The sequence below is a fragment of the Ranitomeya variabilis genome, chromosome 4, assembly GCF_051348905.1.
Source record: "Ranitomeya variabilis isolate aRanVar5 chromosome 4, aRanVar5.hap1, whole genome shotgun sequence".
Taxonomy (NCBI): domain Eukaryota; kingdom Metazoa; phylum Chordata; class Amphibia; order Anura; family Dendrobatidae; genus Ranitomeya; species Ranitomeya variabilis.
Window position 1 is genome coordinate 239,754,601 of NC_135235.1, and position 22,375 is coordinate 239,776,975.

The 22,375-nt window shown below is 45.6% G+C and overlaps 1 protein-coding gene across 1 annotated transcript; it reads left to right on the plus strand.

Annotated features, from left to right (window-relative positions):
* The first annotated feature begins 252 nt into the window (after window positions 1-252).
* LOC143770619 (uncharacterized) lies at window positions 253-5,386 on the plus strand. The gene is made up of 3 exons (XM_077260425.1): window positions 253-3,164; window positions 3,301-3,460; window positions 4,253-5,386. Exons 1-3 carry the CDS (start codon window positions 3,011-3,013, stop codon window positions 5,232-5,234), a joined length of 1,296 nt encoding a protein of 431 aa, XP_077116540.1. The 5' UTR covers window positions 253-3,010; the 3' UTR covers window positions 5,235-5,386.
* Window positions 5,387-22,375: the final 16,989 nt, after the last annotated feature.

Here is a 22,375-nt window from a genome sequence, read left to right on the forward strand (position 1 = left end):
AAGTCCCCTGGTAACCAGGGTAAACATCGGATTACTAAGCGCAGGGCCGCGCTTAGTAACCCGATGTTTACCCTGGTTACCATTGTAAAAGTAAAAAAAAAACAACACATACTCACATTCCGGTGCCCGGCGTCCGCTTCCCTGCACTCCTCCTGCATCCTGTGTCAGTGCCGAACATCTCCGACATCTCCCACAGAGCAGAGCGGTGACGTCACCGCTCTGCTTTACGGCCGGCACTTACACAGGATGCAGGAGGAGTGCAGGGAAGCGGACGCCGGGCACCGGAATGTGAGTGTGTTTTTTTTTTTTTTACTTTTACAATGGTAACCAGGGTAAACATCGGGTTACTAAGCGCGGCCCTGCGCTTAGTAACCCGATGTTTACCCTGGTTACCAGTGAAGACCGCTGGATCGGCGTCACACACACCGATTCAGCGATGACAGCGGGAGATCCAGCGACTAAATAAAGTTCTGGACTTTCAGCAACGACCAGCGATCTCACAGCGGGATCCTGATCGCTGCTGCTTGTCAAACACAACGATATCGCTATCCAGGACGCTGCAACGTCACGGATCGCTATCGTTGTAAAGTCGCTTAGTGTGAAGGTACCTTTACAGATGACAGAAAGAAATGCTGATCTGCAGCTAATTACCCAAGTGCTGAAAATGCCAGCAGTGCCGCCACATAAAGGACAGGACCACGTCCCCCGCCTACCCCACATCATATCCTATAATCTGACATCAGAGAAAACCAGTCACTAAGAAAAGCAGAGACCAGAAACAAGGTCCAAAATAAAGAAATCTACCCGGAGGGATCTTACAATCATCTCCGCTCTGATTGAGAGAGATTCCAGATGATACTGATGCTCTGGGCCAGGTGCAATGGATGCCAGGCCCTCGGAGTGACGGTACTTACCTGTGTCTCCCGGGGGGCTCCTGGTATACAATGAGTCTGGAGGGGTGTTCTCGATATAGGGGGTCTTGTGGTGCACTTACAGTATATGCCAAGTCTTATGGAGTGCTCCTGGCTCACAATCACTGTCCTGGGATGCTCCCGGTATACAGTAATAATTTATATAATGCTGAGATATATTCTGCAGTACTTTACAATAAGCTGGGGCATGTACAGATAACAAGGACACTACAAAGTAACACATAATTCACCAGTTACAGAAGGAGTGCGGGTCCTGCTGATCACAAGCTAGAATCAAACACGCTTGTCATCTAATGTCCAGCTATCATTATTAGAGAGAGGGCATTTCACATTAATCTGCATAATCTGCCAGTATCTAAGGCTACGTTCACATTTGCGTCTTGCAACGCAGCGTCGTCGACGCATAACGACGCATGCGTCATGCGCCCCTATCTTTAACATTGGGGGCGCATGTACATGCGTTGTCATGCGTTTTTGCACAACGCACGACGCATGCGTCGTTTGGCCGCACCTGGCGGGGCGCGGCCGACGCTACATGTTGCATTTTTGTAGCGTCGTAAAAACGCGTGCGTCGCCCGTGCGTCGTAATTGCGTTATAATCCCCATTGAAACCTATTGACAACGCAAGAGACGCAAGTGTGTGCGTCGTACGTGCGTTGTGCGACGCATGCGTCGTTAATTAAAAAGTGTCTAGACTATGTCTAGACAGTGAAAAAACATCCCCCATACATTTTTGCATTGTTTGTCACTTTGGCTACAGCATACCAGACAGACCAGACCTACCTACCAGAGCTCTGCTTCAAGAGATGTAAGTATAGAATGATTCTGCGCATTGTAATGTTTTTTATTGTATTGCAAGTTGTGTATGTAGTTCTGCACTGTAGTGTATATGGACATTGGTGTATTATTCTGGTTGTGATGTATATTTCTGGCGTTATATGATGGCGTTCATTGTCTCCGGCCTTGTTGATTTTATTGTAAAGTATGGTGGTGTATCCAGGATTGACTTTTAGTTTCCAATTTTGGTGTGGTGTTTTTTTATTCTGGTTGTGATGTATATTTCTGGCGCTATTTGATGGCGTTTCATTGTCTCCGGCCTTGTTGATTTTATTGTAAAGTATGGTGGTCTATCCAGGATGACATTTATTTATTTTTATTTATTTATTTTTTTTTTTCTTTGCTGTTTGGGTTGTTCTGTGCATGCGGTTGTTCCATTTTTTTTTTAATATAAATATGTTCTTATCAGGTTCTGAAGAATTTTAGGGCTTCATATGTCGCCATACTCTTTTTTGGTCTTTTTTTCTATTGTAACGTATGGCGGTATGGTTTGCCTTTTCTTGGGCCTTTTTGGAAATCAATGTTGTAAATTGTGGCATAAAAAAAATCTGTGTCTTTTTGGATTAGTATACAGGCTCTGTTGTTTATTTATTTTATCTTTCCTGGGACTGGTATTATGCTTTTGCTATACTCTGGCATTGTGTAGTCTCTGCCATTGTTTTTTCTTTTAATGTATGGCGGTGTTGTTTGTTCAGCGCTTGGTCAGTTGGTATTGTACTGTGAGTGCACTGTTCGTTGTGGTTGTAATGTTAATGTATGGATTTTGGATATTTTACAATATGTGCCTCTGTGTTGTGCATAGTAAATATATATTTTTTTTTTTCATTTTAGAATTTAATAGCAATGGCGAGTGACTCGAGCCACACGACACCGCAGGGGAGTCCGGTGAGTACATGATCTTCTGTTGCTTATTATTCTGTGTCATTTCTAGTGTCACTCAATTTTTTACAACTATTTTCCAGGCTTCTTCAAGTGAGGAGGAACCCAGCCAGCAGGAGCAGCGACCTGAGGGCCAAGCTGTGGTGGCAAGACGGCGAGTAAGTATTTTTAAAAACAACGTAGTCCCCCTTTTTTTTTTTTTTATATAATTTTGTTTTCCTTTTTTTTTTTTTTTTTTTTGGAGGGGGTTGGGGGGGAAGAAGGGAGGGAGACCAATTTGTTTTTATATTGCAAACATTTATGTTTTCCTATAATTCTAGGTTTCACAACGGGACCAAGAAGAGAGCATTGATGTGGATGTCATGGTTGCATCAATCCAGGTGCGAGCCCCGTTGTGGGACCCCTGTGACCCCCGGCACGCGGACCAGGTGGTTTTGAAACGGATGTGGACTGAGGTAGCCAAATCACTGTGGGATGGCTTTGACAGCGCTTCACCCAGTGACCAAACTAAATTTGGTAAGTATTGCCAAAATGCCGCTCTGAACTATCAGGATACACAACCGTCTGTGATGTGTTCTACTTTTGTATCATCACACACAGTTGTGTTATCAATAAAATTTTCTCTCCAACTAATTGTTTGCCTTTTCCACAGTCAAAAAATTGAAGACCAGATGGCGCTCCATGAAGGACCGTTTCAATCGGGGCCTGAAAAAGGAGGGAGCGGCTCGTAGTGGTGCTGCAGCGGCAAGGTCAATACCTTACAAATATAACAGGATTCTGCAGTTCCTGAGACCTGCCCTTAGCCGCCGACAGTAAGTATTATTCCCACACATTATTCCCGCACATCGTGTACTCTCCAACATGCATATTCACATAGTATATTCCCCAGCCAAGTAGTTTGTTGGCCATCCATTTACGTTGGCCAATGACGTAGTATACAGCACACAGACACATAGTATATTGGGCAGCCACTAGTAAAATTTCATTGTGGCGTAGTATATTGCACATCCAGGGTTATCACCGTTTCCTATAACGTTAAAATAATTGACACGGGAGACCATGTAGTTTACGGCAGGTTTTGTACCCAGGGTTGGTCTGATCGCAGGACCTGTGATGACGTCTCGGTCACATGTCCGTGATGTCATGACAGTTACAACGATAAGCATAAACCATGCCGGCCGTTACAAACGGCAAACATGGTTGAGTATAGCTTGTAAATTTTTAAACCCCCAAAATTTCCAATTTTTAATATTGATGCCTCATCGGCAGTGTCAATACTAAAATTTGGGTTACATCTTAACGGCGGCAACGGTTACCGCCGGTAAGATTTTATCCATGACAGAGGGGAGTATGCGGGCGACAGGCATTCAGTGCGGGGAGTAAGGAGGACTGTGGCCGGCGCTGATTGGTCGTGTCAGCCCTGACATGCAGCTAGCCCTAAAAAAAATTTGGAAACCGTTAGGACTGACAGACGGTACTGACCCTTTACAATTATCTAAAAGTTAACAGTTTGTGATGCAATGTTAACTTTTTATTACACACAGGAGGTGGAGAATGTGAAATGTTATATTTTGTATACTAATGTTTTCCTTATGTTTCCACAGAACACACAGCAGCACCCTCGAGCCTGTTCGTCCCTCTGGAGCGGTCCTTCGTGAATCGCCATCTGGACCGTCACAGCCATCCCACAGCGACAGTAGGCTTGCACCACCATCTGGAGAACCGGCAGCCGGTCCATCAGATGTTCCCCTGCCCGAGGCCACTGGCGCTCCTTCCTTTGGGTTATCCCGACAGCGTCAGCGGGCCTCGGACAGGCCGCTACTGCCCGAATTTTTACATTTAAGCACGGTATTCCAGAATTGTTTCAAGGCGCTGGGCGATAGAATGGACACTGCTCTGTCCAATATCGACCGGCGCCTTGAAAATATGGAATCCGAGCTCTCGAGGCCGGCCAAACATTTCTTTAGTGCCATTGCGAAGGGCATGGTGGAACATCTTACGCCGGAACTCCAGATTTCGGTGATGCAGGCCTGCAACAATGCGTACGTTACTGCTCTGCAGCAGGCTCGGGTCATGCAGTCAGCGACTACAATGCCCGTAGTCCCCTCGCTGGCTAGCATGACTCCGACTCCTGCTGCAGAGCAGCCACACCAAACTCCGCGTGCCGAGGGCCACCGCCGCCGACACCATCGAAGAAAGCCGCAAAGTCCTGCTCCTGCAAGGCCTTCAAGGACCCACAGACGGCAGGAGGAACAACACCCAGAGGGAGAGAGGAGAAAACGGGCCAGAACCTCACCCGCTACGCCGGCTCTGGCTGCTCCGATACCTGCACCAAGCTCTCGGCAGGGGTCTAACCGGAGCAGGAGTAGCCAGAGCCAGCCCACAGAGCCAAGGACACTGGTTGTGCCTCCTCCCTCCCCTCCTGCGTTGGCATTCTCGCCACCGTCGACCACAGGGTGGTCAGACATTGGCATACCATCCAGCATCCTTCAATACGGTGGTTCCTCCTCCTCCTCCTCCACCTCCACCCACTCCCAAACTGGGGGATATCAGTCTCCGTTTATAGCGGACATTCCCAGCCCTTGAACCTTTCCCCATTTTTCGTTTTCTGTCACCCCTAATAAATTGTTTTATTTGGTTAACCATATTTGATTTCTTGTTCTAAAATAAAGTTTGCACCAACTCACACCGTGCGCCGTACACAAATTTTGTGTTTGCAACAACTCATATCTGCAATGTATGACAGATTTTTATGCTTTTTTTTTTTTTTTGCCCTGTCGCTCATTGTACTATGAGTTGTTACACACACAAATAGGTTAAAAAAATATATACATTTTCAAATCCTACTGTACTGGTACCGTCACACATAACGATTTTGTTAACAATATCGTTGATAGTTAACGAAATCTTAATGCGTGACAGCGACCTACGATCATGCCCCTGCTGGGATATAGTTGGTTGATGCGAATTATCAGGACCTTTTTTTGGTCGCTGATCACCCGCTGTCATCGCTGGATCGGAGTGTGTGACACCGATTCAGCGATGTCTTAACTGGTAACCAGGGTAAACAGCGATGTCTTCACTGGTAACAAGGGTAAATATCGGGTTACTAAGCGAAGGGCCGCTTAGTTACCCGATGTTTACCCTGGTTACCATTGGAAAGGTAAAACATGTAAACAGTATATACTTATATTCCGTTGTCTGCCACATCCCTGGCCGTCATCTTCCCGCAATGAGTGACAGTGATTTACGGCTGTAAAGTTAAAGCAGAGCACAGCGCTGACGTCAACGCTGTGCTGTGCTTTTGGCCCGGCAAAGTGCGGGAAGCTAACGGCGATGGACGTGGCAGACACGGTAATCTAAGTATATACTGTTTATATTTTTAAAATGTACAATCCTAACTAGGGTAAACACAGGCTTAAGCGGCCATGCGTAACCCAATGGTTACCCTGGTTACACGGTACTTCGGCATTGTTGGTCGCAGGAGAGCTGTCTGTGTGACAGCTCCAGCGACCACACAACGACTTACCAACTATCACGGCCAGGTCGTATCGCTGGTTGTGATAGTTGGTTAATCGTTTCTGTAACGGTACCTTAAGGCTAATGGTCATGAGAGTTTGTAGCAATGTTCACGTGGCCAAGCGTAGACACTATTTGACTCAGGTCGTATTCCACCATCCTGAGTTCAATAGTGTTACGCAGCGAACATGATCGTGTCCCTCCTTGTCAAGCAAAACACTTGCAGACTAGTAGCATATGTCCCCCGGCTTCATGGAGTGCGGATATGATCTGCAGCCACATGTTCAGAGGCTGTGTGACAGGCAGAACACATGCACATCCAAGGCATGTGTAGTGCCTGTCACACAGCTGCAGCACAGCGGCAGAAAACCTGCTTCAGCCATCACGCTCCATGATGCCAGGTTCCATATGCAAAGTCTGCAAGAATTGCTTAACAAGGTGGGAGCCAATCATGTTTGCTTTCAAAACTATGGGACACACGGCTATGTGAACAATTGGTTTGTTTTGTCAGTCAATTTGGGAACCGGTGCTCACATTACTACATTTTATGGTACACACATTTGGTTCTAGAACATTAATTGTTTTTTTTTTTTTTTATTGCCAACAACATTTATAGGGGAGAATTATTTTTAAAACGTAAAGACACAATAAAAAAATGTATTTAAAAACAAAAAGTGTAAAAACACGATACATTTCTACATTTAAAGAACAGTACATTTGGCTGAAATGTCATGGACTCAACAGTGTTTTATTATTTTTAAATTAGATTATATTTTTATTAATCACTATAATTTTACTTACAGTTCCAGCAGGATAAAGTACAGTATATACATTACACCATTTGATCTTGCCATGACACACGGCCAACATCAGAAACAAAATATGCTGCAAATTGATCCCTCATCTGAGCAATTTCCAAAGTTGTCCTCAGAGGATGATCTTGGAAATCGTGCAATGTGTTTGGTATGGGTTCATCTAGTTCCACGTTGACTCTCTCTTTGGTAATAACATAATTGTGGAGAACCACACAAGCCTTCACAACCTGATCAACTGTCTCAATTTTCAGATTTATAGCGGATCCTAAAATCCGCCATTTGGAGACAAGGATTCCAAACGCGCACTCCACAGTTCTTCTGGCCCTGGACAGTCTATAATTAAAAATCCTTTTTGTGTGGTCCAAGCCCCGACTTGAGTACGGTTTCAGAAGGTTGGCAGACATTTGAAATGCCTCATCACCAACAACCACAAATGGCATTGCCGGGCCTTGGGTGTTGGGAAGAGGTCTTGGCTGGGGGAAATTGAAATTGTTCTCATACAATCTTCGGCCCATATCAGACTCCTTAAAGGTCCGGGAATCATTGGCACGGCCAAATGCTCCAATATCCACGGTGAGAAACCTGCAGTCCGCACCTGCAATGGCCATGAGGACGGTTGAAAAGTATTTTTTGTAGTTAAAAAACAGCGAACCACTTCGTGCAGGCTTTAAAATCCGAATGTGCTTCCCATCAACTGCTCCAATACAATTAGGGAAGGAACACACTTGGTCAAATTTTTGGGCATTGGCCTCCCATAACTCCACTGTTGGGATTGGTAAAAATTCCTCACGGAGATTGTCCCACAATGCGCGGCATGTGTCGGCAATAATACCCGAAAGTGTTGAGACTCCAATCCGAAACTGGAAATGAAGAGATCTCAAGGTCTCTCCGGTAGCCAGGAAACTGCCAAGAAGAAAAATAAATTTAATAAAAGTATGTACATTGTTATTAAATAAAATTACATTTACATCCCTCACACACCAAAAACCAAAAAAAGATTAATGAAAAAAAGGCAACAACATTAAAGGGTATGTGTCCACGTTCAGGATTGCATCAGGATTTGGTCAGGATTTTCCATCAGTATTTGTAAGCCAAAACCAGGAGTGGAACAATTAGAGGAAAAGTATAATAGAAACATATGCACCACTTCTGCATTTATCATCCACTCCTGGTTTTGGCTTACAAATACTGATGAAAAATCCTGACCAAATCCTGATGCAATCCTGAACGTGGACACATACCCTCAGGGTATGTTTCCACGGTCAGGAAACGCAGCTTGTTTGACGCTGCGCAGAGCTGCAGCGTCAAACAAGCAGCGTCCAGATGTTCCAGCATAGTGGAGGGGATTTTATGAAATCCCGTCTCCACTATGCGTGGAAACCCGCACGCGGCGGCCCTGCGACTTCGGACATGCTGCGTGTCTTTTCAGATCGCAGCATGTCCGTACACCTTGTGGGGACGCAGCGTCCCCGCAAGGCATATCACAGGGCGCTATGGGAGAGAGCGATCATCCCGGATGTGAAGAGTTAACACATCCGGCATGATCGCGTCCCAGAAAGGGGGCGGGGCTTAGCGCCGAGCCATCCTGACGGTGGAAACATACCCTTAAAGTCCTTCAAATAGCTGCATTACGTACCGGAGAGTCACCAGCAGACGTTCCTTGGCAGAAATTGATCTCCGGAGCTGCATGTCCTGCCTGGAAATGGATCCTTCCACACGACGCAGCAGATAGCGGAAGCTGTCTTGAGACATCCTGGTATACTCGAAGTATTTCTCCAGGTTCTCATTCAGCTCTCCAAACAAACAATGGTAGGCTCCACGGCTCTCTCGGACTTCCACTATTGGGTGTAGCCAAAAACGCCGATGAATCCTTCTCCGTTGTTTTTCTCTTTTCCTTTGTTCATGACAAGCGATAGCGTAAGCATTAGCCATATATACTAAAATTCCATTATACCCACCCTCTTCTATCCATTGGTGTTCTTTATCTAGTGTCTAGACACTAAAAATGACATCATTGTTTGACAACGCATGCGTCGTAAAACGCGTTTTTTCGAAAAACGCACTGAAACGCACAAAAAACGCAGCGTTTTACGACGCATGCGTTAAACGCATGCGTCGAAATCAATGCGTTTTCTGATGCGTTTCTATGCGTCATGCGTTGCGTCGACGACGCTGCGTCGCAAGACGCAAATGTGAACGTAGCCTAAGTACAGTTACCAAGTACTGCTGGATTCATGGAGGATGTGGAGACAGATGAATAGGATGGAGCAGATTTTGAGGAAAAATTAGATGGGGGAAGGGGAAAATTAGATTAGTGAAGTGAGGGGATAGGTCTGTCTAAAAGGATGTGTTTGTAAAGCACGTTTGAAAATGTGTGATCTAGATATTAGTCATAAGTTCTGGAGTAGTGTATTCCAGAAAACTGGCACAGCACGAGAGAATTCTTGGAGACTGATGTGGAAAATTCAGATTATAGAGAGCATTAATAGTAGATCAGTTGCAGAATGTAAATCATGGTTCGAGTGTAGGATGGGGATGTAGGGCAGTGCAGCACCGTGGAGGGGACGAGTCGGGTGTTAGACATGATGGAGGAGATGTAGTGCGGTGCAGCACTGTGGACACGATGGGTAGGGTTGAAACACAAGGAGTTCAGTGTTGGAGAGATTCAGTGTCTGATGGAGGGAGGACATGATGTTAGAGACAGCAGGCAGACCATCCAATACAGCGATGAGTTTGGGTGTTCCTGGTTTCCAATGAGTCTCCTGGAATACGGTGGATCTTGTGGTGTGCTTCCAGTATGCAATGAGTTTGGAGGGTGCTGCCGGTATAGGATGGGTCTGCAGGGTGCTCCCGGTATAGGATGGGTCTGGAGGGTGCTCCCGGTATAGGATGGGTCTGGAGGATGCTGCCGGTATAGGATAAGTCTGGAGGATGCTGCCGGTATAGGATGAGTCTGGAGGGTGCTGCCGGTATAGGACGAGTCTGGAGGGTGCTCCCGGTATAGGACGGGTCTGGAGGGTGCTGCCGGTATAGGACGAGTCTGGAGGGTGCTGCCGGTATAGGACGAGTCTGGAGGGAGCTCCCAGTATAGGACGAGTCTGGAGGGTGCTCCCGGTATAGGACGGGTCTGGAGGGTGCTGCCGGTATAGGACGAGTCTGGAGGGTGCTGCCGGTATAGGACGAGTCTGGAGGGTGCTGCCGGTATAGGACGAGTCTGGAGGGTGCTCCCGGTGTAGGATGAGTCTGGAGGGTGCTCCCGGTATAGGATGGGAAGTGCAGACTACCTGTGCTGACCGATGTCCATCCTTGAATGTGCCTATAATGGGCATGACGTTCTATAGGGTGATGGGGCGATCATCTGCAGGCATTTACCACCTCCCTTCATTGTACAGCGCCCCCATCCTGGCAGTGGATTCCTTAGAGCAGCACTTCTGGCAGTAGATAATACTCAGTCAGGAATGGTCGGAGATGTGAGGTCATGATCCTAGATCTCATGCTATGCATGGAGGGAGCACCGAGCAACACACAGGATCTGCTGCCAGGTACACAGGTCTCCTGCGGAGGAATGTGGATTCTAGGGAGTGGTAATATAGAGTATGAGGCTTGTGGTATTAATGTTGTGGCTGATCGGTGTGTTTGGACCGTGCTGACAATCTCTGTCCTGCCCTAGAACAAGGCTCCTATTTACTTTTGTGTCTAACATTCCAGTAATCCGGCACAGCGCTGTAGTGTTATGTGAGATGTGACAATGATGGAACCCTGTAATCCGTACACAGCCTGTGCAGCCGGGATAGCAGTAGTTTGGGGTATTTTATCCTTTCATCATGGGCCCTGGGATGGTTTATCAGCCGCAGTCCTGTCCTGGGGATGCCATACTCTATGTGCTGTGCTCTCATCGCCCCCTGGTGGCCACAAGTCTGTAGTGGCCAAGACTGTTTCACTACTTAAACCTGACAGCAGTTGTGGCTGATATAAGATATGGCCACTGCCTTTCAGGGCTTATCTACAGCATTCTATAGCGTGTCTCACTCCTATCTCCCACACATGGTTCACATCACAGCCCAGGATAAAGCTGCCGTTCATTATTTTGTAATTTAAGTATCTCTATGCTAGGGATTACCTTACCCTTGATGCTAGTTGGTGGTCAATGATCAGGTATATTTATATCCTTATTATAATACATGGCTTAAAGGGAAGGTACCGCGCTTGTAGATTATTCATAAATCAATGTAATGGGGCATAACATGCTGTTATAACCAAGATTTGATTGCATTTGAAACATATTTTGTGTGTTATAGGAGTTTAAAGAAGGCACTGGAGGCTGACATCTTGCTTTCACAGTAGCAGCACGACACTATCAGTGTCATAATACGGCACCCCATGCTCATAACCAGAGGGATGCTGACCCTATCTATTGTAATAAAACTGTCACTGATGTGAACTGGGCACGCCTCTGTGGGCTGCACAATTCACAGTAGTAGGAGTGTTCTGCCGCCATTTTCATGGAGCCCTCGGCTGTCGATTTGTCTCCTGTCATTAGGATCTGCTAACAGAAGCATTAGTGCTTCCAGCAGAATAAATCCTAGATTGGAGTAAAATGGCAGAGAAAAGCCCAGGCAGAGACTGCAAAGACATCAAGGAAGAACAGTGTAGGATCAGCATTATCTGAGCTGAGAGGTCTGTGACTCAACCCTCAGTAAGAAGGAGATCCAGGCTGCAGTGAATAGCCAGGCATTGTGGAGGGAGGGGAGAGATAGTTAGTATGGCTGAGAGAGACTGATGGGGGAGAGGCATGTAGTATGATGAGTGAGACACATATGGAGCGTGATGGGGAGAGAGATACACATGGAGTAGCAGGGGTGAGACACTGAGTGTGATGGGGAGAGAAATGTAGTATGATGAGTGAGACACATGGAGCGTGATGGGGAGAGAGATACACATGGAATAGCAGGGGTGAGACACTGAGTGTGATGGGGAGAGACATGTATGATGAGTGAGACACATGGAGCATGATGGGGAGAGAGATACACATGGAATAGCAGGGGTGAGACACTGAGTGTGATGTGGGAGAGAGACGTGTAATATGATGCTATCTCTCTCCCCTGCTATTCCATGTGTATCTCTCTCCCCATCACGCTCCATAAGTCTCACTCATCATACTACATGTCTCTCTCCCCCATCAGTCTCTGTCAGCCAGACTACATGATTCTCCCCCCTTCACAATGCCTGGCCATTCACTGCAGCCTGGATCTCTACTGATAGATGAGTCACAGACAGCTCCGCTCAGATAATGCTGCTCCATACACACCACATGTCTTCACTCTTCCTCCGGTCCACCATGCTGCTGAGTCCACCATCTTCTGCTCCTCTGTAAACAAGCTGTGCTTCTGATGCAGTAACTGCTGGTGATAGCAGATGACAGGGCAGTCACACACAAAATGGCGCTGCCCTGTGATGCTACTCGATGAGGAGAAAATGGTGTGCACTCTGGTCTAAAATATGAGGTGCAGGCAGAACGGATTGTGATAGCCCCAGGACGTAGTAGTAGAAATTCACCGCATACTCTTTAGTTAGTTTGCAAGCGTGTTTTTACAATTTATTCCAAAGAAAATCTCAAAGGAAGTATATACAAGCCACAAGCAGAAAAGTGATAAAGTCTGATTCAAAACCCAACGTTTCGACCCTCCTGGGTCTTAGTCATGGGGTTACTATAGTAATAATATTTGTAAAAAATATATATATTTTTCATATAGAAATGTTTCCAAACAGTCCATTAACACATTTTAATTACTACTTTAAAGGGAACCTATCACCCCGTTTTTTAAAAATTAGATAAAAATAGTGTGAAATAGGGGCAGAGCTGGGCTTTAAATTAGTGCCTTTTTGGTGCCTTTACACCCCCGTTAGGCTGCCGAAATACCTTTGTGAAGTGGCCGTTTTGTCCTGTCACTCAAGTTGGTCAGGTCGGATGGGCGTGGTCACAGCGCTGTTTCTCCCCCAGAATCCTGCTCATCATTACGTTGGTGGCGTAGTGGTGTGCGCATGTCCAAAGAGAAGATCCACTGCCCAGGAGATTCAAAACAGCGCGGTCTTCGCTATTCGCCGTTTACCGGTGGGCGCGGCCATCTTTCCTGTGGCTGCGCGTGCGCAGATGGAGCGCTCTGCTGCCCGGGGCTTCAGGAAAATGGCCGCCGCGATCTCCATCTGCGCACGCGCGGAATCCCGCGGCCGTTTTCCTGAAGCCCCGGGCAGCAGAGCGCTCCATCTGCGCACGCGCGGCCACAGGAAAGATGGCCGCGCCCACCGGTAAACGGCGAATAGCGAAGACCGCGCTGTTTTGAATCTCCTGGGCAGTGGATCTTCTCTTTGGACATGCGCACACAACTACGCCACCAACGTAATGATGAGCCTGATCTGGGGGAGAAACAGCGCTGTGACCACGCCCATCCGACCTGACCAACTTGAGTGACAGGACAAAACGGCCACTTCACAAAGGTATTTCGGCAGCCTAACGGGGGTGTAAAGGCACCAAAAAGGCACTAATGTAAAGCCCAGCTCTGCCCCTATTTCACACTATTTTTATCTAATCTTTAAAAAACGGGGTGATAGGTTCCCTTTAAGCTTAATTTCACAAAAAAAAAAACTACAAGAAAACTGGTGGCACCTTCCCTTTAATACATTTTGTAATGCCTCGTTCTGGGACATTTGCAGGCTAGCTGTTGGTAGCTGGTGTTATTGTCAGCTTGTTTCCATCCTCCTTGTGGACATTTATTACCTGGTGCTGGTATTTGTAGTGAGACCCTTCTGTTCTCTTTCCTGATGCCCCATTATTTCCATCCGGCTATTTTGTAGCTGCTAAATGTGTGTTCTACCTCGCCTTATTACCTGTTATTTCTTTGTTCTCTTTGTTGTTTTTGTGCAATAAAATGTGTACTTATTTGCATTTATCCCCTTGTATTATTGGGTCATCTTATACTTAAATCTATATTGACTAGATGTAATTTATTGGATGTTATAGTACAGGGTGGGCCATTTATATGGATACACCTAAATGGAATGGTTGGTGACCCAGATCGGTGCGCTGAATTTGCAGAATGGGCAAAGCAATAATTGGAACAGGACCCTCAGTTTACACAGAACATTATGTTCAGTGATGAGGCAAACTTTTTTGGGTGGTCCATTTATATAGATACACCTAAATAACATGGGAATGGTGACAGTTTTCTGGCATAGGGCATCTTGCATGGAAATCTGCTGCAATGACCCGGGTACTGTGTTCACCAGACATCAGCAGTTTCTCTGACGCCCATGACGGCACCACGTAGAGAGGGGATCCGCCCACCAAGGACAGGAAACCTACAGATATAAAGGTGGTACCACTCTCCCGCATCAGTTGGTTTCCTGTCCTTGATGGGAGACCTACAGCTTACCGACAGAAGACGTTGGATCCGGGGCCAATCAGCCCGACTCGGGCAGTGGGGGTCCCCCTGCCTTGGCTGGTGTGGTGACCCGAAGCGCCACCGCTGGGGCTAGTGGGCCTCTAGGGTGTGCGGGGGAGGTGGCATGGAGTCGCGGCCACCTCCTCGAGTAAGATGCTGCAGCAGCGATAATCATCCAGGGTGGTCCCTCTGTGGCTGCAAGGAGAGTGGTGCCCTACCTCCGGAAGTGCTGGTTTGCAAGCTGCAAAAAGCCGGGGCCTCCGGTATGCAGCATCCCGCGCGTGGTATGCGCGGCGCCATTTTGGTTTTCCTGCGCGTGTGCGGGATTTGGCTGCGAATCCCGCAATACAGCCCATTGCGCATGCGCTAGCAAGCGGAGCGCTACTGCGCAGGCCTGAATTGGCGGCGGAAATTACCGCCCCATATAAAAAGGGAAAGGTGCCTAGCTTAGGTGCTTCTGTGGGTAACTGCGGCAGCGGCACCAAGCAGCGACAGCAGCAACAGCTGCAGCAGAGGCACCATGAGCGACCTGGGGGCATCACCCTTACCAGAATCGCCACCAGCGTCACCGCAGCAGCTAAAGCGGCGACAGCAGAAAGGACACCAAGATACTACCGGTAAAGAACGCCAAAGGTCCCAGCATAGCAAGGAGTCCAGTACGGCGTCCGGCAAAAAGACAGATGCAGAGCATCCCCAACTGGTATTTATAGGTCCGTGAGGTGGTAAGTGATCTTTGTGAAAGTCAGTGACTGTAAGGGCATATTTGTCTCTCTTACGTTAGGGGAAGAAAATCTTAGGCAAATCCAAGCATAGGATTTGTGCTCTTTGTAGAGAAGACCTTCCAAGTACCTGGGAGAAAAGACTTTGTAGCATGTGTATACAGCAGACAGTATCCGAAGGGCTTCCCAGGTTCGCAGCCAACCTCAAAACCCTGATAAAAAATCAGGTAGAAGACACCTTTAGATCCCTTAAAAGCGGCAAAAAGCGGAGAAAGACTAGGCACAGGTCTCCGTCTCCTGGGTCTAATATTACGGACAGTGATAATGTGGACTCAGATACGTCTAACTCCTCTTCTTCTTCATCATCCTCTTCTTCCTCTGAGGGTCATAGTTGTTTTCCTTTAGAGGACACAGATGGCCTCATTAAGGCGGTTAGAAGCACTATGGGGTTGGTGGACCCTCACCTAAAAAGATCGGTACAGGACATTATGTTCGGGGGTCTTGAACAAAAAAAAGAGAGCATTTCCCCTTAACCCCCGAGAGTGGTTTGCACGTTAATGACCGGGCCAATTTTTACAATTCTGACCACTGTCCCTTTATGAGGTTATAACTCTGGAACGCTTCAACAGATCTTAACGATTCTGACTTTGTTTTCTCGTGACATATTTTACTTCATGATACTGTTAAAATATCTTCGATATAACTTGCGTTTATTTGTGAAAAAAACAGAAATTTGGCAAAAATTTTGAAAATTTCTCAATTTTCCAACTTTGAATTTTTATGCCCTTAAATCACAGAGATATGTCACGCAAAATACTTAATAAGTAACATTTCCCACATGTCTACTTTACATCAGCACAATTTTGGAACCAAAATTTTTTTTTGTTAGGGAGTTATAAGGGTTAAAAGTTGACCAGAAATTTCTCATTTTTACAACACCATTTTTTTTTAGGGACCACATCTCATTTGAAGTCATTTGAGGGGTCTGTATGATAGAAAATACCCAAGTGTGACACCATTCTAAAAACTGCGCCCCTCAAGGTGCTCAAAACCACATTCAAGAAGTTTATTAACCCTTCAGGTGTTTCACAGGAATTTTTGGAATGTTTAAATAAAAATGAACATTTAACTTTTTTTCACACAAAATTTATTTCAGCTCCAATTTGTTGTATTTTACCAAGGGTAACAGGAGAAAATGGACCCCAAAAGTTGTTGTACAATTTGTCCTGAGTACGCTGATACCCTATATGTGGGGGTAAACCACTGTTTGGTCGCATGGCAGAGCTCGAAAGCGCCATTTTACTTTTCAATGCAAAATTGACAAGAATTGAGATGGGACGCCATGTTGCGTTTGGAGAGCCCCTGATGTGCGTAAACATTGAAACCCCTCACAAGTGACACCATTTTGGACAGTAGACCCCCTAAGGAACTTATCTAGATGTGTGGTGAGCACTTTGACCCACCAAGTGCTTCACAGAAGTTTATAATGCAGAGCCGTAAAAATAAAAAATCATATTTTTTCACAAAAATGATCTTTTCGCCCCCAATTTTTTATTTTCCCAAGGGTAAGAGAAGAAATTGGACCCCAAAAGTTGTTGTGCGATTTGTCCTGAGTACACTGATACCCCATATGTGGGGGTAAACGACTGTTGGGCGCATGGCAGAGCTCAGAAGGGAAGGAGCGCCGATTGACTTTTCAATGTAAAATTGACTGGAATTGAGATGGGACACCATGTCGCGCTTGGAGAGCCCCTGATGTGCCTAAACATTGAAACCCCCCACAAGTGACCCCATTTTGGAAAGTAGACCGCCCTAAGGAACTTATCTAGATGTGTTTTGAGAGCTTTGAACCCCCAAGTGTTTCACTACAGTTTATAACGCAGAGCCGTGAAAATAAAAATTCCTTTTTTTTTCTTCACAAAAATGATTTTTTAGCCCCCAGTTTTGTATTTTCCCAAGGGTAACAGGAGAAATTGGACCCCAATAGTTGTTGTCCAATTTGTCCTGAGTGCGCTGATACCCCGTATGTGGGGGGGAACCACTGTTTGGGCGCATGGCAGAGCTCGGAAGGGAAGGAGCGCCATTTGGAATGCAGACTTAGATGGATTGGTCTGCAGGCGTCACGTTGCATTTGCAGAGCCCCTGATGTACCCAAACAGTAGAAACCCCCAACAAGTGACCCCATATTGGAAAGTAGACCCCCTAAGGAACTCATCTAGATGTGTTGTGAGAGTTTTGAACGCCCAAGTGTTTCACTACAGTTTATAACGCAGAGCCGTGAAAATAAAAAATCCTTTTTTTCCCACAAAAATGATTTTCAGCCCCCCAAATTTTTATTTTACCAAGGATAACAAGAGAACTTGGACCCCAAAAGTTGTTGTCCAATTTGTCCCGAGTACGCTGATACCCCATATGTTAGGGTAAACCCCTGTTTAGGCGCACGGGAGAGCTCGGAAGGGAAGGAGCACTGTTTTACTTTTTCAACGCAGAATTGGCTGGAATTGAGATCGGACGCCATGTCGCGTTTGGAGAGCCCCTGATGTGCCTGAACAGTGGAAACTCCCCAATTCTACCTGAAACCCTAATCCAAACACACCCCTAACCCTAATCCCAACGGTAACCCTAACCACACCCCTAACCCTGACACACCCCTAATTCTAATCCCAACCCTAATCCCAACCGTAAATGTAATCCAAACCCTAACTTTAGCCCCAACCCTAACCCTAACTTTAGTTCCAAACCTAGCCCCAACCCTCACCCTAGCCCTAACCCTAATGGGAAAATGGAAATAAATACATTTTTTTTGCTAACTAAGGGGGTGATGAAGGGGGGTTTGATTTACTTTTATAGCGGGTTTTTTAGCAGATTTTTATGATTGGCAGCCGTCACACACTGAAAGATGCTTTTTATTGCAAAAAATATTTTTTGCGTTACCACATTTTGAGAGCTATAATTTTTCCATATTTTGGTCCACAGAGTTATGTAAGGTCTTGTTCTTTGCGGGACGAGTTGACCCTTTTATTTGTAACATTTTATTCCGATTTTTGTGAGGCAGAATGACCAAAAACCAGCTATTCATGAATTTCTTTTGAGGGAGGCGTTTATACCGTTGCGCGTTTGGTAAAATGGATAAAGCAGTTTTATTCTTCGGGTCAGTACGATAACAGCGATACCTCATTTATATAATTTTTTTATGTTTTGGTGCTTTTATACGATAAAAACTATTTTATAGAAAAAAATAATTATTTTTGCATCGCTTTATTCTGAGGACTATAACTTTTTATTTTTTCTTTGACGCTGTATGGTGGCTCGTTTTTTGCGGGACAAGATGACGTTTTCAGCAGTACCATGGTTATTTATACCTGTCTTTTTGATCGCATGTTATTCCACTTTTTATTTGGCGGTATGATAATAAAGCGTTGTTTTTTGCCTTGTTTTTTTTTTTACGGTGTTCACTGAAGGGGTTAACTAGTGGGACAGTTTTATAGGTCTGGTAGCTACGGACGCGGCGATACTAAATATGTGTACTTTTATTTATTTATTTTTTATTTAGATAAAGAAATGTATTTATAGGAACAATATTTTTTTTTTTTTTGCATTTTTTTTGGATTTTTTTTTTTTTTACACGTGAAATTTTTTTTTCTTACACTATAACATTGCCCCAGGGGGGGCATGATGTTATAGTGTAAGATCGCCGATCTGACACTTTGCTGTGCACTGTGTCAGATCGGCGATCTGACGTGCACAGCTCCTGAAGGCTTCCCGGCGCCTGCTCTGAGCAGGCGCAGTGAAGCCACCTCCCTGCAGGACCCGGATGCCGCGGCCATCTTGGATCCGGGCCTGCTGCAGGGAGGAGGAGGTAAGAGACCCTCGGAGCAACGCGATGCTTCCCTATACCGCCGGAACACTGCGATCATGTTTGATCGCAGTGTGCCGGGGGTTAATGTGCCGGGGGCGGTCCGTGACCGCTCCTGGCACATAGTGCCGGATGTCAGCTGCGATAGTCAGCTGACACTCGGCCGCACTCCCCCCGGGAGCGTGGCCGATCGCATATGACGTACTATCCCGTCACTGGGAATTAAGTCCCAGGTCACCTTGATGGGATAGTACGTCATATGGGATTAAGGGGTTAATGACACAATATCCGCACTAATCAAAAATAGAGTGGAAAAAAACTATAAGAAAGGCGTTACTGACGCCTAAAAGGAAATACCCTTTTGAGGATGAATCTTGCTCCTTTTGGGAAAAAGCCCCTAAACTTGATGTCGCCATTGCTAAGGCATCAAAGAAATTTGCCCTCCCATTTGAGGACATGGGGGTCTTGAAAGATCCTATGGACAAAAAGGCGGACGCCTTTCTAAAAAGTTCCTGGGAAGCAGCTGGGGGAGGTCTAAAGCCGGCAGTCGCCGCCGCATGTACGTCCCGTTCATTAATGATATGGTTAGACCAACTGGAAGGCCAACTAAAAGGGAAATCATCCCGGGACTCCATACTAAACACCTTGCCGGTAATGAGGGGGGCGGCCGCATTTTTGGCAGATGCTTCTGCCGATTCAATTAGATTAGCTGCTAGATCAGCAGTTTTCTCTAACGCGGCTAGGCGCGGCCTCTGGCTTAAGTGCTGGCCAGGGGACATGCAGACAAAATCAAAATTGTGTACCATTCCCTGTGAGGGGGAATTCCTGTTTGTTCCCACCTTACATGACATCCTAGAGAAGGCAGGGGATAAAAAGAAATATTTTCCCTCCCTGGGTTTCCCCTCTTATACACTATGTTCCAAATTATTATGCAAATTACATTTTTCTCAGATTTTCCTAAAAGGTCGGGGCAAATGACAGTCAGTCTAATAAAAGTCATCACCCGTTAGATTATATATTGAATTTTATTGAGAAACCTCCCAATGATAACAGTATAATCTCCAAAATGAATAAAAACTCAAAATGCACTGTTCCAAATTATTATGCACAGTAGAATTTCTAAACATTTGATATGTTTTAAAGAACCGAAAATGCTCAATTGTGGAATTTGCAGCATTAGGAGGTCACATTCACTGAACAAAAATGCTATTTAACTCCAAAACATCCTAACAGGCCAAGTTACATGTTAACATAGGAACCCTTCTTTGATATCACCTTCACAATTCTTGGATCCATTAAACTTGTGAATTTTTGGAGAGTTTCTGCTTGTATTTCTTTGCATGAAGTCAGAATTGCCTCCCAGAGCTGCTGTTTTGGTGTGAACTGCCTCCCACCCTCATAGATCTTTTGCTTGATGATACTCCAAAGGTTCTCTATAGGGTTGAGGTCAGGGGAAGATGGTGGCCACACCATGAGTTTATCTCCTTTTAGGCCCATAGCAGCCAATGACTCAGAGGTTTTCTTTGCAGCTTCAGATGGTGCGTTGTCATGCATGAAGAAGATTTTGCTCTTGAAGGAAAGTTTCTCCTTTTTATACCATGGAAGAAAGTTGTCAGTCAGAAACTTTATGTACTTTGCAGAGGTCAATTTCAGGAACCTTAAAGGGCCCTACCAGCTGTTTCCCCATGATTCCGGCCCAAAACATGACTCCTCCACTCCTTGCTGACGTCGCAGCCTTGTTGGGACATGGTGGCCATCCACTACTCCATCCATCTGGACCATCCACAGTTGCTCGACACTCATCAGTAAACAAGACTGTTGGAAAATTAGTCTTCATGTATGTCTGGGCCCACTACAACCGTTTCTGCTTGTGAAAACTGTTTAGCGGTGGCCGAATAGTAGGTTTATGCACCACAGCAAGCCTTTGAAGGATCCTACACCTTGAAGTTCGAGGGACTCCAGAGGCACCAGCAGCTTCAAATATCTGTTTGCTGGTTTGTAATGGCTTTTTAACAGCGGCTCTTTTAATCCGATCAACTTGACTGGCAAAAACCTTCCTCATTCTGCCTTTATCAGCACGAACACGTCTGTGCTCAGATTCAGCCACAAATCTCTTCACAGTATGATGATCACGCTTAAGTTTTCGGGAAATATCTATTGTTTTCATCCCTTGACCAAGGCATTGCACTATTTGATGCTTTTCAGGAAGAGAGAGATGCTTTTTATTTCCGATATTGCTTGAAACCTGTGACCTGCTTAATAATGTGGAACATCATTTTTAAGTTGTTTTCCTTTAATTAGAATCACCTGGAAAACTAATTATCACATGTGTTTCAGATTGATTTCAGTGATCCATTGAGCCCTGAGACACAATACCATCCACGAGTTTATTTAAAAAACTAAACAATTAAATCTTTACGACACTGAAATCCAATTTGCATAATAATTTGGAACACAGTGTAGAAGGCCCTTTCGGAGCAAGAGGTTTTTCCGTAAAAAGCCGGGGAAAAACCAGGAAAAATGGGAGGATAAGAGAAACAAAAATAAAGGATTCTTGTTTAATAAAAGCCCCAGCGACAACAAGAAACCTTCCCAATGAAGGTTTGCCCTAGGTGGGGGGAAGATTGTCACTCTTTCTCTCGGCCTGGGAGAAAATTACCTGCAGTCCATGGATCCTGGGCATAATAAAATCAGGTCTGAAACTGACATTTCTCAAAACCCCTCACCCCTCCTTTATGATAACATCACCAAGGTCTTCAGTGGAAGAGCAATTGGCATTGGAAAACGAGGTCATTGGACTAGTGGACAAGGGGGTTCTTCTGGAAGTTCCCCCCTCAAGAAAGAGGGCAAGGATACTATTCCCCTCTGTTCCTGAGAAAAAAAACGGACGGGTCATACAGGACTATCATAAACTTGAAAAACCTAAACAAATACCTAGAGGTACAAGCGTTCAAGATGGAAACAATAAAGACACCTATAAAAATGCTGTTTCCTCGGTGTTTCATGGTAGTCCTCGACCTGAAGGATGCCTACTATCACGTCCCTAGCCACAGAGATCACCAGAGGTTTCTCAGGATAGCAGTGCACATCAGGGGGGTGTTACACCACTTTCAGTTTTCAGCCCTACCCTTCGGGCTAGCCATAGCTCCAAAAATATTCACAAAGCTAATCGTGGAGGTAATGGCTCATCTGAGGGAACAGGACACCCTGATCGTGCCATACCTAGACGAACTTTTGGTAATAGGCTCCTCTCCCCAACACTGCAGCAAACAGCTAGAAGCAATAATGCGTTCTCTAGAGAAGCTGAGCTGGCTGATAAACTTAAAAAAGTCCAGGTTGTTGCCTTCCCAGGTCCAGGAATATCTAGGTCTCACTCTAG